Source organism: Panulirus ornatus, chromosome 14, assembly GCF_036320965.1.
Source record: "Panulirus ornatus isolate Po-2019 chromosome 14, ASM3632096v1, whole genome shotgun sequence".
Taxonomy (NCBI): domain Eukaryota; kingdom Metazoa; phylum Arthropoda; class Malacostraca; order Decapoda; family Palinuridae; genus Panulirus; species Panulirus ornatus.
This window is the reverse complement of record NC_092237.1, coordinates 38436113-38449623: the sequence shown is the minus strand read 5'-3', so window position 1 is coordinate 38449623 and position 13511 is coordinate 38436113. Positions and strand designations below refer to the sequence as shown.

Here is a 13511-nt window from a genome sequence, read left to right as displayed (position 1 = left end):
TGACTAAGAATGTGTGCTTGTATGATTAATAACACCTTGAAAGAAATCCTCAAAGAGTGAAAGCCTGAAAGAAGACACTAAGCAGCATGAAGTGACATGATAACACATCAAAGATTGCTGAAAATGGAATAAAGACGATCTAAGGTTATTATGGTCATAAAGGATGGATCGCGATATCAGAGGGGATTTGAAGCGGCAATATGCATGACATTATAGGGGATTTGAAATGTGAAATGTAGATGATATTAGAGGGGATTTGAAGCGGGCAATGTGGATGATATTAGTAAGGACTCGAAGTAGGCAATGTAGATGATAGAATGGAGGATATTAGAAGGGACTTGAAATGGGCAACGTAGATGATATCAGAGGGGATTTGCAGTGGCAATATGTATGATATTAGAAGGGATTTGAAGTGTGCAATGTAGATGATATCAAAAGGGATTTAAAGTGGGCAATGTAGATGAGATCAGAGAGGATTTGAAGTGGGCAATGTGAATAATATTAGAAAGTATTTGAAGTGGGCAATGTGAATGATGCACTTTGTGTATGTCTGAAATCACTCTGGATGTTTTCAAATGATGTGACATATAAATAACATGTTATTTGAACTCTGAGTTGTATTTTCGAGAGGAGAAAGGTTTACCTTCTTGATATAGAGTAAGATGGTCATTGACCAAGAGTTTTGTCTGTTACGCTTGTCTTCAACCACATATCTTCCTCATACACACTTACTAACTGACTAGGTTAGCTCTCAACTGACTACTTCCCCAGTCCACCAAGCACCTTGAAATATCCTTCCTTATGCATGATCCACCCTTTCATCAGCTTCATTTCTTTTCTTTCTCTATCGTGCTTTGGTTTTTGCCTCCTCCTCTTTTCCAACAAATACAGAGATTAAAACACTCTTTTGTCTGTTTATTCAAGATAAAATAGTGTTTTATTTGCTTTTCTTTTTCTCCGTTTCATAGGGAGAAAAAAATATTATCTTTCTCCTTTCCCGCTTCTCTCTGTCTCCCTGTCTCTCTCTGAACACTTTTTAATGATTTAAGTTCCACTCGTCTTGCACTTCCATCTCCAGCGATGTACTCGGGGACGCTGACGGCAGCGCTCGCCATTACAGCCTACGAGAAGCCCATCGACTCGTTATATGACCTCGCTCAGGCCCAACAGGACGGCTACACAATCGGCCTCCTCGGGGATAGCAGCTATGACGCTGCTTTCAAGGTGATTTTACGTTGGTTTCAGTCGACCTTTACTGACCAGAAATGAATAATCGTAGAGGTATATCCCTACTCAGGCGTGAGTTCTTTGTATATCTACTAAGATCTTATAACATTATCATTTAGGTCTTATTCTGTAACTCATGACTTTGTCGAAATTGTTCTCTCTCGAAACTAGTGCCACTACACAAACAAGAAGTATAAGATTCACAATGAATTTTTTCTATTAGAGTGTGACTGGTAAATCCTCATAGATCATAGACAAAAACGAAGAATTAAATTAAATGTTTGAGTGAAAAAATGTCATTTCTCTAACAATGTTCGGTTGGATTTTGAAAGGACTGATGGGTTTGTGATAATTAAAGCCGGTTTAGCTAGAATGATTAAGTATTATCTCTTTTACAAACATCCTAGAGTCAGACCAGTTACACAGGTCCAAAGTGGAAGCTTACTGACACACTGTATCCTGACTGTATGAAGTCAATCTAACATTCTTGTATAGGACTGAGATGACGAGTTTCTCACTCGAATCTGCCATTAGCGCCGTGTCATCAGCAAACAACTTACCTCCTTGTCATCATAATCAGTTCTGTAATTTTTGGGAGAAGAGGGAGTGATTTGTTTGAATTAAGCAGATGTTGACTGAAGTAACATAGAGGACTGATTCAGATGAAAGAAGTATGGTGGCATTAGGTTTGAAAACTCGGGTCACTTACCGTCTTACTGTTATATACATGAATATATCACTCATTAAACACATCCATTGAGTGCTTGAGGGGGAGAACTTCGCTGGTCCTGTAGGTATTACAACAGGAATCTTATAATATCCACCTCATGGATCAGTTTAGTGAGGTCTATAATCACAAACAACATCACTGAAAATGCTGATCCATGATAATGTTGCCACGATACCATTATTCGTCCAGGTACAATCAAATATATGGTCGGATATTTCACCTCACATTTTCGGGTACTGTATTCTGAGTTCTTGATAATGATTTAGGGATATTGCCGAATCATTGGCACTCTGAAGTTATGTTCTCTTTTTTATATTGAAGATGAAATGATTGGCTATTTCCTTTAATCTATGGTCAGACTCATCACCGAAACGTTGACTCTGTTCTTTGCTTCATATGTTTAGAATGCATCCCATGATTCTCTAGCACCAACTATTATGTATAAGGTCCATATGTTAACTGAACTAATAGTGAAAGCAACATCAGGCAGATATAACGTCAAAGAACATCTTTCAGGGAGCGAGAAGCGGAATCTACCATGAGGTCTGGCAGCTTTTCAACCATGAGGACCCAGACCAGAGCTTCCTACCTACCCCTGATTCTGGCTTCGACGCGGTGAGACAGTGACGTGTATAGCAAATTAATGTTCCTTTCTCATCTCTCTCTCTCTCTCTCTCTCTCTCTCTCTCTCTCTCTCTCTCTCTCTCTCTCTCTCTCTCTCTCTCTCTCTCTCTCTCTCTCTCTCTCTCTCTCTCTCTCTCTCTCTCTCTCTCTCTCTCTCTCTCTCGTTGACCAAGCATACGTAAGCTTCCAGACTACAGTAAACGTAACGTATGTTCGTTCACTCTCGTCTCTGAGTTTGAGGGACATTCTTGACAACTTCAAAGAGCAGAATTGAAAGTGTCTATACTCGGTGGCTGTCAAGACTGTGGACAGTGCGTCTCCCATGGATATAAATCCCCACTTAGCAACCCCCCCGTAACTAAGAAATGGAGGCTGAAGCTAAGTTTAGTCACTTTGAAATACCAGAAAAGCTTCTGGGAAGTCGGGCATGGATTCCACAGTCATATGTCCTAATTTTCATAATGCTTTGCTATACTTTTAAATCGTATACATAATTCTAAAATATCTACGGTCTCTGGGATGTATCATAGCTAAGTTGTAGAGGGTACAGTGCTCAAAGTATACTTTAATAAGCCAGTATAACCTCAGCATACCCACCAGATTCCACACCTATAGCACATAGATCATCTTTCTGGACACGTATGTAAGCTTAAGTTGAAGCTCCGGCTTTGATGTATCTATTTGGCAACAGGAAATTATACTTGAAATATCAAGCCAGATGAGGTAACTAAAAAATCTGGACTTAATTCATGTGTACAATACCATTACAAGAATCGTAACAGAAGGTAACCATCTGCAATTGGTTCTTGGGTTTTTCTTTTTGTTATTCTGCCAAACTTCCTTTTTTTTAATCTCACAATGATGTACATAGCATGGACAAGTAATATGCCTAAATCCAGGCCATCTCTGGTGAAAGAAAGAAAATTGAAGAGAGAGGAAATAGAATTCAAATATGGCTCTGCAAGCGTCTTTAGACTTGACTTGTGTAGGACGACTTGTTTTATGATGATGGGATGACAAAAGAAGGACGACAATTCCACAGTTTAGTTGTCCGAGGGAAGGAGATATCATAGCGGGCAAGCCTCGAGTTCTTGTTTGGCAGCTTTTCATCATCAGTCTTCAGTGCTCCTCACCCAGGGATCCTTTACCCCATTGTGATCTTGTCCTGCAGCAGCCTGTGTGACTGCTCAATGCGATTGTCTTCCTTACCACCTCTTGGCTATTTCTTGATCTACGGAAATTCGGTGCCTTCAGAATTCGTCTAGGCATCTTGATACACTATGCATAGTACAATGAAAAGAAATGATTTACAATTAGCGCCCAGGGGGATATATTTCGAGGATATAAATGCAATACAAAAGAGTGAGTCTTTGACCACCTCACCACTTCGCGTAGTCCCGCGTTAGATAGCCCTCGAAACCAAATCCACTTTGTCACAGCCACACCACAAGGAAGGAACTGGTGGTCTGTCCTGCCTGGGTTTGGTGAGTGTGGCCGGGGTTCGTATCGCCGCAGTTGGTGCAGTTGGTCGATTCCACCGTCAGCCGCGCTCAGGATACGATTTAATATGCTTATTTAGGGCTAATTCCCCCTAGCTATAAATATTGACATATGATATATCGTCTTGGACCTTCTCGTCCATATTTCTTGGACATGCCACATACGTAGCTCGTAATACGGCAAATGTACAAATAGGTTCCATAACTCTGTCATGTGTTAGGACATCATTTACAGATGTTTATATATTCAGCAGCTCCTTGTTGGTACAATAATGAGCGATATCTTAGTTATCATCACGATACTTCTCATTATTTGTTATAAACCCTCATTTCATCCTGAAGTATTATCATAAAGGCATATATTGCCGCAACACTGCCAGGAAAGAATATAGGCGGAAAGAGCAATGAAACCCAACATATCAACCCTTTGTCTCAGTTCATCAACCCACAAAATTTGGTTGATATATTCCCAGTGACCGAGGAGTGCATAGATTAGAGACAGAGACACACAGACTAACAAACACACACACACACACACACACACACACACGAGCTTTCATGGTGTAGATGTTAGAGTTACTGACCATGAGTCAGCATAGATGCATTGATACGCCGAAGGTCGGAACCACATATTGTCAGATCCTAGGCTGGCAGCCGGCCCACACCTAACACAGGTGATCATCCTTCTCTCGATGCTGGTCTATAAATTGTTACCAGATTTATGGTGAAGTGTGATTACGTTCGTGTGTATGTATGCACACACAGAAGTAAAAAAGATATGGTGCGATAAAAGTAAGGCTGGCAATTTATAAAACTTGCTCCTCGTAACACATAAACTCTAGCCACACAAACACACACACACACACACACACATATATACATATATATATATATATATATATATATATATATATATATATATATATATATATATATATATATATATATATATATATATATATATGTATATATATATATATATATATATATTTGAAGAAAATACATATGAACGCGCACCTTCATAGAACATACAAACCTCCAACAGCCAGGATCGAACCCGGGACCCTTGAGCAACAGGTGGGAGCGCTATCGTGAGGCTACGATCGCCCCTGATAGAGAAATGACTATTCGAATATTATGTACTTATTTAGAAAAAGTTGATAACTATGAGGAGCATTATCATGTATATTAGTGATACATTTATGATATGTTACATTTATTGACATATCTCCTGGCAGGTCCTGACGCGGAAGCTTGTGTACATGTACACCGATATCTCCTCCGAGGTGAAGGCTACCCAGCGGGGACGGGACAACTTCTACATCAGTCGTCAGTCTTTCCTTCCCCAAAATATTGCCATCGTCTGCAGCAGTGGCTCGCCTTACAGGGATACTATCAGCGCAATGTGGGTTTTGTTACCATTAGCAGTGTATCAAGTGCAAGTATTTTTTTACTACTTAAGATTTTCTATAAATCATGTCCATCTATCTTTTAACAGTGTTCCATCTACAGTCTAATGGATTGGGTACCTACAGCCTTCATAACATAATTCATCCATATATGTCCTCAAGCCATGTCCAGTGTGTTAGAGTGAAACGTGGATTTCCTCACTTCTAAACCGTTTCTTACTTTTTCACTTAACGCAGCTCAGTTGACACCGATGTCCTCATTCATACGACTGTTATAAACTATAGAACTCCACAGCATCGTCCCCAGTCATTCTTTTGCCTTCTTCTTCTGAAATAAGCCCTTGCCTTAATAGTCTCTCTCACCACATCTCGCCATCTCATCTGAGGTCTACCTTTCGACCCCCTACTGCACTGTTATAAAGATTTAATGTTCAATCCACTACCTCCCATATCTTTTACATAAACATACCAATAAAATCTCCACTCATTCAAGCACTTTTCTAATACCCTCTTAAGTTTCATATACAATTCTATCTATCCTCCTAATGTCATTTATACAACAAATTATCCACCTACGCTCCTACCGTAATCTATTTTCTAGGTGTACGCAATGTTTTGCCATCCTTACGCAGAGTTTTGAGTTTTTGTAAGTATAATCGCAAAATGAATAAATATAACGTTATAGGCATATGTATTATTACATCTTCTTTGAATCATCATTCTCATATCAAAGAAAGATTCAGTGCTTCGTTCTGGGTGATATTCATAGACATTCTAGGAGTTACAAGCTGACACGTATCCATGTCACACCATGTTAATCTTTCCTGAGCCACTGGGGAGACAAGAAATTTTGGACACCATGTACGTTTGGGTTTCACTGCTGAGACAAGTACTTCATCTTGCATACCCTTCACTTCTTTCATCTTCTCTTCATTCTCCAAAGGTGTCCAAGCCTCTTCAGTTTTTCTTCCATGCGCGGCTCAACCCTTAACCTCAGCTTTCCCACCACCATACACATTAAACTTTACTCACAAGTATTCAGACTCAACTGCATCTCCCATTTCTTAACAAGAACACCTTCTAATCAGACCTTCTTTCAATTACAATTGTCTGGGGACCTGGAGGCGATCAAGGTGAATCTAACAGGCTTCCGATTCTCACTTTGTTCCGCTGTTTCTCTGTCATTCAGGACCAGAAAATCTGGAAATTGACTCAGACATTTAACCTGGGACGTCATATTCCAGAAACAAGAATACTTGTCTTTCTTATAAGACTTGAGACGGGATGATTTCTCATAGTGAGACATCCTCTGAGCGTTTGAACTGTGTAGGAGTCGGCGAGTTTCACAATAGATGCGTTGAACCTGAGTGACTAGTGTAGTGAGAGTCATTTCATTATATATAGGTCTAGATGGGGCGAGTGGTAACTCACGTGGCATTCAGTGTAGTGAGTCGCGAATTGACAGAACAATTGCTGGATTTAGAGAACACTGAACATTATGGATGACTTTGTATCACGATGTACTATCATATGAAATGACGCGGCACATAACTCTTGTAAGGTTCTAGAATTAGGGTGTTCTACAAGACTGCTACTGGCAGAGTGGTGCGCTATGGTGTCGCACTTCTGGAAATTTTGAAGTTTACTGAGAGTAGTGGGACCTGAGACGTTAAACTCTGATCCGTTGTTAGGAGAAGTGAGTTGTGAAGTAGTGTGAAGACAGATCATGTCGTTCTTTGAGAAAAAAAAGAAAGACAGACTGCTGATTTGTCGTGTATACTGGAGCGAGTTCACATTAACGAGGGAAACATGTAATGAGAACAGAAGGTCACAGACTGATATGGTAGGATTGTATCCTTGTGTTGTGAGGCATCAGGGGGCTCATTTACACCCAGGATTTACACTTTGAAAGGTGTGGGAGAGGTTGAAGATCAGTATGAAGATTCAGTTTGATTGCCATGCACAAGGTCACACAAGTATTTCAGAGCACAAGTGAGAGCAAGGGGCCTTAAAAAGCGTGTGGCTTGCGTACGTTACGCCTTACGGCCGCTTACCAGCCTCCTGCATGATGACAACTCCTAACCCGTGAGTGCAGGCGTCTTTAAGGCGTCTGTAGCTAGCAAGAAGGGTTCAGAGAAACTTGGAAAGAGTAAGATGGGGTAGATATTAGCAGAGATTTTGAGTTTCAAAGGAACTCTATCAGAGCTTTGTCCAGACAAAATGTATACTTTTCTAAAGAGGGATGTGCTGTGATTGAGGACCTTAGCAGAATAAGCAATGAAGGAATGTTGAAACCCATCAAAACCAAGAAAGGATCTCACATCATCTGCAAATCTGAAAAGATGACACCATCATAGTTTTTTATTTTCTATTTGCATCCCTCACTTTGATGTTCTTCTTGTAATTACATTTGGTCTACTTGAACCACGAAAGTTGAAGGAATAACCACAGAAAGAACCAGGTCTGGGAGCTGTAACTATGGAAATAGGGGCCCCCTGGTATGTATAGTCTTTAACTGGAATCGCTCGTTAATGATTAACACTTTCTCTTTCTACTCCTTTTCTCCCGTCTCCAGTTTGATGTTGTTCACTGCGGCAGGATTGGTGGACAGGTGGGCAAATGATGAAGTGAATAACATCCCACGATTCATGTCTGCATCAAGAGATTCTGGACCCACAGCCATCAGCCTTCAGCACCTTCAGGTACTTGTTCAGTCTCTCTCTCTCTCTCTCTCTCTCTCTCTCTCTCTCTCTCTCTCTCTCTCTCTCTCTCTCTCTCTCTCTCTCTCTCTCTCTCTCTCTCTCTCTCTCTCTCTCTCTCTCTCTCTCAGGTAGATAACCACAGGCAGGTAGCCACACACATGGGAGGTATAACACCTACTTGGCCATCGGGAGGGTTAGTGATGGCTGTGCAGTGAGCCTGCATTTCATTGGCTGCCAGGTGTTACAACTTTACCCCAGGTGGCTGTCTTTTCTTCCTGCCTTCCACGTTCTTACGCTACTGGCTTCAAGTTTACAAACATGCATTCATTTCATCTCAGTTATAGATGGAAACAATCACCAATTGGCACGTGGGATTCGAAAGGATAGTATTGTGAGTTACTCCGCTCGGATATTGCGGGACAAAAGCCTTCCCTCCTAAGCCATCTTATTGAATGTAAAGAGTACATGCTAGGGGGATATTAACTTTGCCGTGGTGTTAATGGATGATTGATACCATTCTGTGGCTTGTGTGTGGGCGGGCTTTCCCTTGTCGTTCAGCATAAAAGAAGTGATGGGGCAACTCATGGACCATACATAGGGCTGGCTCTGACATGAAGAGCTTTTTCCCATCGTGGCCAATAGGCTTAGCTCACTAGCTTATCATCTGGATGGCCCAAGTTCAATCAGTCTAAACATTTTTATCACTGCGCTCCCAAGAATTGAACCTATGAATTGATTTGCAGCGTCCTCAGGACCAGAGTGTCGGAGGCCTGCATTGTCCTTCATGCCCAGAATGAGGGGATGGGGTCCTGCAGCTGTAGATATCAGTTCCAGCGAGATAGACTTCAGCCTGTCGGTGGATATGTGGTTTAACCTTCTGTCTATTGTTCTCGATAGCCAGGGTTTAACTCTCAGGCATATATATATATATATATATATATATATATATATATATATATATATATATATATATATATATATATATATATATATATATATATATATATATATATATATATATATGATGTGATTATTACACGAAAGTGCACTTGGGAACTTTTCGTGTTTCATTTTCCCCGTGGACTCATAGTAATATACATATATATATATATATATATATATATATATATATATATATATATATATATATATATATATATATATATATATATATATATATATATATATATATATATATATATATATATATTCTTTTTTCTTTCATACTATTCGCCATTTCCCTCATTAGCGAGGTAGCGTTGAGAACAGAGGACTGGGCCCTTGAGGGAATATCCTCACCTGGGCCCCTTCTCTGTTCCCTCTTTTGGAAAATTAAAAAAAAAAAAAAAAAAAAAAAAAAAAAGTGAGAGGGGAGGATTTCCAGCCCCCCGCTCCCTCCCCTTTTAGTCGCCTTCTACGACACGCAGGGAATACGTGGGAAGTATTCTTTCTCCCCTATCCCCAGGGATATATATATATATATATATATATATATATATATATATATATATATATATATATATATATATATATATATATATATATTTTTTTTTTTTTTCTTTTTTTTTTTTTTATACTTTGTCGCTGTCTCCCGCGTTTGCGAGGTAGCGCAAGGAAACAGACGAAAGAAATGGCCCAACCCCCATACACACGTACATACACACGTCCACACACGCAAATATACATACCTACACAGCTTTCCATGGTTTACCCCAGACGCTTCACATGCCTTGATTCAATCCACTGACAGCACGTCAACCCCTGTATACCACATCGCTCCAATTCACTCTATTCCTTGCCCTCCTTTCACCCTCCTGCATGTTCAGGCCCCGATCACACAAAATCTTTTTCACTCCATCTTTCCACCTCCAATTTGGTCTCCCTCTTCTCCTCGTTCCCTCCACCTCCGACACATATATCCTCTTGGTCAATCTTTCCTCACTCATTCTCTCCATGTGCCCAAACCATTTCAAAACACCCTCTTCTGCTCTCTCAACCACGCTCTTTTTATTTCCACACATCTCTCTTACCCTTACGTTACTTACTCGATCAAACCACCTCACACCACACATTGTCCTCAAACATCTCATTTCCAGCACATCCATCCTCCTGCGCACAACTCTATCCATAGCCCACGCCTCGCAACCATACAACATTGTTGGAACCACTATTCCTTCAAACATACCCATTTTTGCTTTCCGAGATAATGTTCTCGACTTCCACACATTTTTCAAGGCTCCCAAAATTTTCGCCCCCTCCCCCACCCTATGATCCACTTCCGCTTCCATGGTTCCATCCGCTGACAGATCCACTCCCAGATATCTAAAACACTTCACTTCCTCCAGTTTTTCTCCATTCAAACTCACCTCCCAATTGACTTGACCCTCAACCCTACTGTACCTAATAACCTTGCTCTTATTCACATTTACTCTTAACTTTCTTCTTCCACACACTTTACCAAACTTTCAAACTATTCGCCATTTCCCGCATTAGCGAGGTAGCGTTAAGAACAGAGGCCTGGGCCTTTGAGGGAATACCCTCACCTGGCCCAATTCTCTGTTCCTTCTTTTGGAAAATTAATTTTTTTTTACTTTGTCGCCGTCTCCCGCGCTTGCGAGGCAGCGCAAGGAAACAGACGAAAGAAATGGCCCAACCCCCCCCACACACATGCATATACATACGTCCACACACGCAAATATACACACCTACACAGCCCGCCACGGCTCACCCCAGACGCCCCACATGCCCCGATTCAATCCACCGACAGCACGTTAACCCCGGTACACCACATCGCTCCAACTCACCCTACTCCCCGCCCTCCCTTCACCCTCCCGCATGTTCAGGCCCCGATCACACAAAACCCCCCTCACTCCATCCCCCCACCCCCAACCAGGTCTCCCTCCTCTCCTCGTTCCCCCACCTCCGACACACACATCCTCTTGGTCAATCTTTCCTCACTCATCCTCTCCATGTGCCCAAACCACTTCAAAACACCCTCCTCTGCTCTCTCAACCACGCTCCCTCCACTTCCACACATCTCTCCCACCCCCACGTTACTCACTCGATCAAACCACCTCACACCACACACCGTCCCCAAACTTCCCACCTCCAGCATATCCATCCTCCCGCGCACAACTCCATCCACAGCCCACGCCCCGCAACCATACAACATTGTTGGAACCACCATTCCCCCAAACATACCCACTTCCGCTTTCCGACACAATGTATATATATATATATATATATATATATATATATATATATATATATATATATATATATATATATATATATATATATATATATATATATATATATATTATTATATATATATATATATATATATATATATATATATATATATATATATATATATATATATATATATATATATATACATATATATATATATATATATATATATATATATATATATATATATATATATATATATATATATATATATATATATATATATATATATATATATATATATATATATATATACATACATATATATATATATATATATATATATATATATATATATATATATATATATATATATATATATATATATATATATTTTTTTATTTTTCATTTTTTTTGTCGCTGTCTCCCGCGTTTGCGAGGTAGCGCAAGGAAACAGACGAAAGAAATGGCCCAACCCCCCCCCCATACACATGTATATACATACGTCCACACACGCAAATATACATACCTACACAGCTTTCCATGGTTTACCCCAGACGCTTCATATGCACTGATTCAATCCACTGACAGCACGTCAACCCCGGTATACCACATCGATACAATTCACTCTATTCCTTGCCCTCCTTTCACCCTCCTGCATGTTCAGGCCCCAATCACACAAAATCTTTTTCACTCCATCTTTCCACCTCCAATTTGGTCTCCCACTTCTCCTCGTTCCCTCCACCTCCGACACATATATCCTCTTGGTCAATCTTTCCTCACTCATTCTCTCCAAGTGCCCAAACCATTTCAAAACACCCTCTTCTGCTCTCTCAACCACGCTCTTTTTATTTCCACACATCTCTCTTACCCTTACGTTACTTACTCGATCAAACCACCTCACACCACACACTGTCCTCAAACATCTCATTTCCAGCACATCCATCCTTCTGCGCACAACTCTATCCATAGTCCACGCCTCGCAACCATACAACATTGTTGGAATCACTATTCCTTCAAACATACCCATTTTTGCTTTCCGAGATAATGTTCTCGACTTCCACACATTCTTCAAGGCTACCAGGATTTTCGCCTCCTCATCCACAATATGATCCACTTCCGCTTCCATGGTTCCATCCGCTGCCAGATCCACTCCCATATATCTAAAACACTTTACTTCCTCCAGTTTTGCTCCATTCAAACTTACCTCCCAATTGACTTGACCCTCAACCCTACTGTACCTAATAACCTTGCTCTTATACACATTTACTCTTAACTTTCTTCTTTCACACACTTTACCAAACTCAGTCACCAGCTTCTGCAGTTTCTCACATGAATCAGCCACAAGCGCTGTATCATCAGCGAAAAACAACTGACTCACTTCCCAAGCTCTCTCATCCCCAACAGACTTCATACTTGCCCCTCTTTCCAAAACTCTGGCATTTAACTCCCTAACAACCCCATCCATAAACAAATTAAACAACCATGGAGACATCACACACCCCTGCCGCAAAACTACATTCTCTGAGAACCAATCACTTTCCTCTCTTCCTACACGTACACATGACTTACATTCTCGATAAAAACTTTTCACTGCTTCTTACAACTTGCCTCCCACACCATATATTCTTAATACCTTCCACAGAACATCTCTATCAACTCTATCATATGCTTTCTCCAGATCCATAGATGCTACATACAAATCCATTTGCTTTTCTAAGTATTTCTCACATACATTCTTCAAAGCAAACACCTGATCCACATATCCTCTACCACTTCTGAAACCACACTGCTCTTCCCCAATCTGATGCTCTGTACATGCCTTCACCCTCTCAATCAATACCCTCCCATATAATTTACCAGGAATACTCAACAAACTTATACCTCTGTAATTTGAGCGCTCACTCTTATCCCCTTTGCCTTTGTATAATGGCACTATGCACGCATTCCGCCTATCCTCAGGCACCTCACCATGAGTCATACATACATTAAATAACCTTACCAACCAGTCAATAATACAGTCACCCCCTTTTTTAATAAATTCCACTGCAATACCATCCAAACCTGATGCCTTGCCGGCTTTCATCTTCCGCAAAGCTTTTACTACCTCTTCTCTGTTTACCAAATC

The 13511-nt window shown here is 40.6% G+C and overlaps 1 protein-coding gene across 1 annotated transcript in view; it reads left to right on the top strand.

Moving 5' to 3' along the window:
- LOC139753530 (glutamate receptor ionotropic, delta-1-like) overlaps positions 1-13511 on the top strand; it is a 121245-nt gene that overhangs the window by 105122 nt on the left and 2612 nt on the right. Inside the window, exons 11-14 of the mRNA XM_071670178.1 lie at positions 1079-1224; positions 2474-2572; positions 5319-5485; positions 8065-8191. Of these exons, the coding sequence (XP_071526279.1) occupies positions 1079-1224; positions 2474-2572; positions 5319-5485; positions 8065-8191 (539 nt within the window). The remainder of the gene's footprint in view (positions 1-1078; positions 1225-2473; positions 2573-5318; positions 5486-8064; positions 8192-13511) is intronic.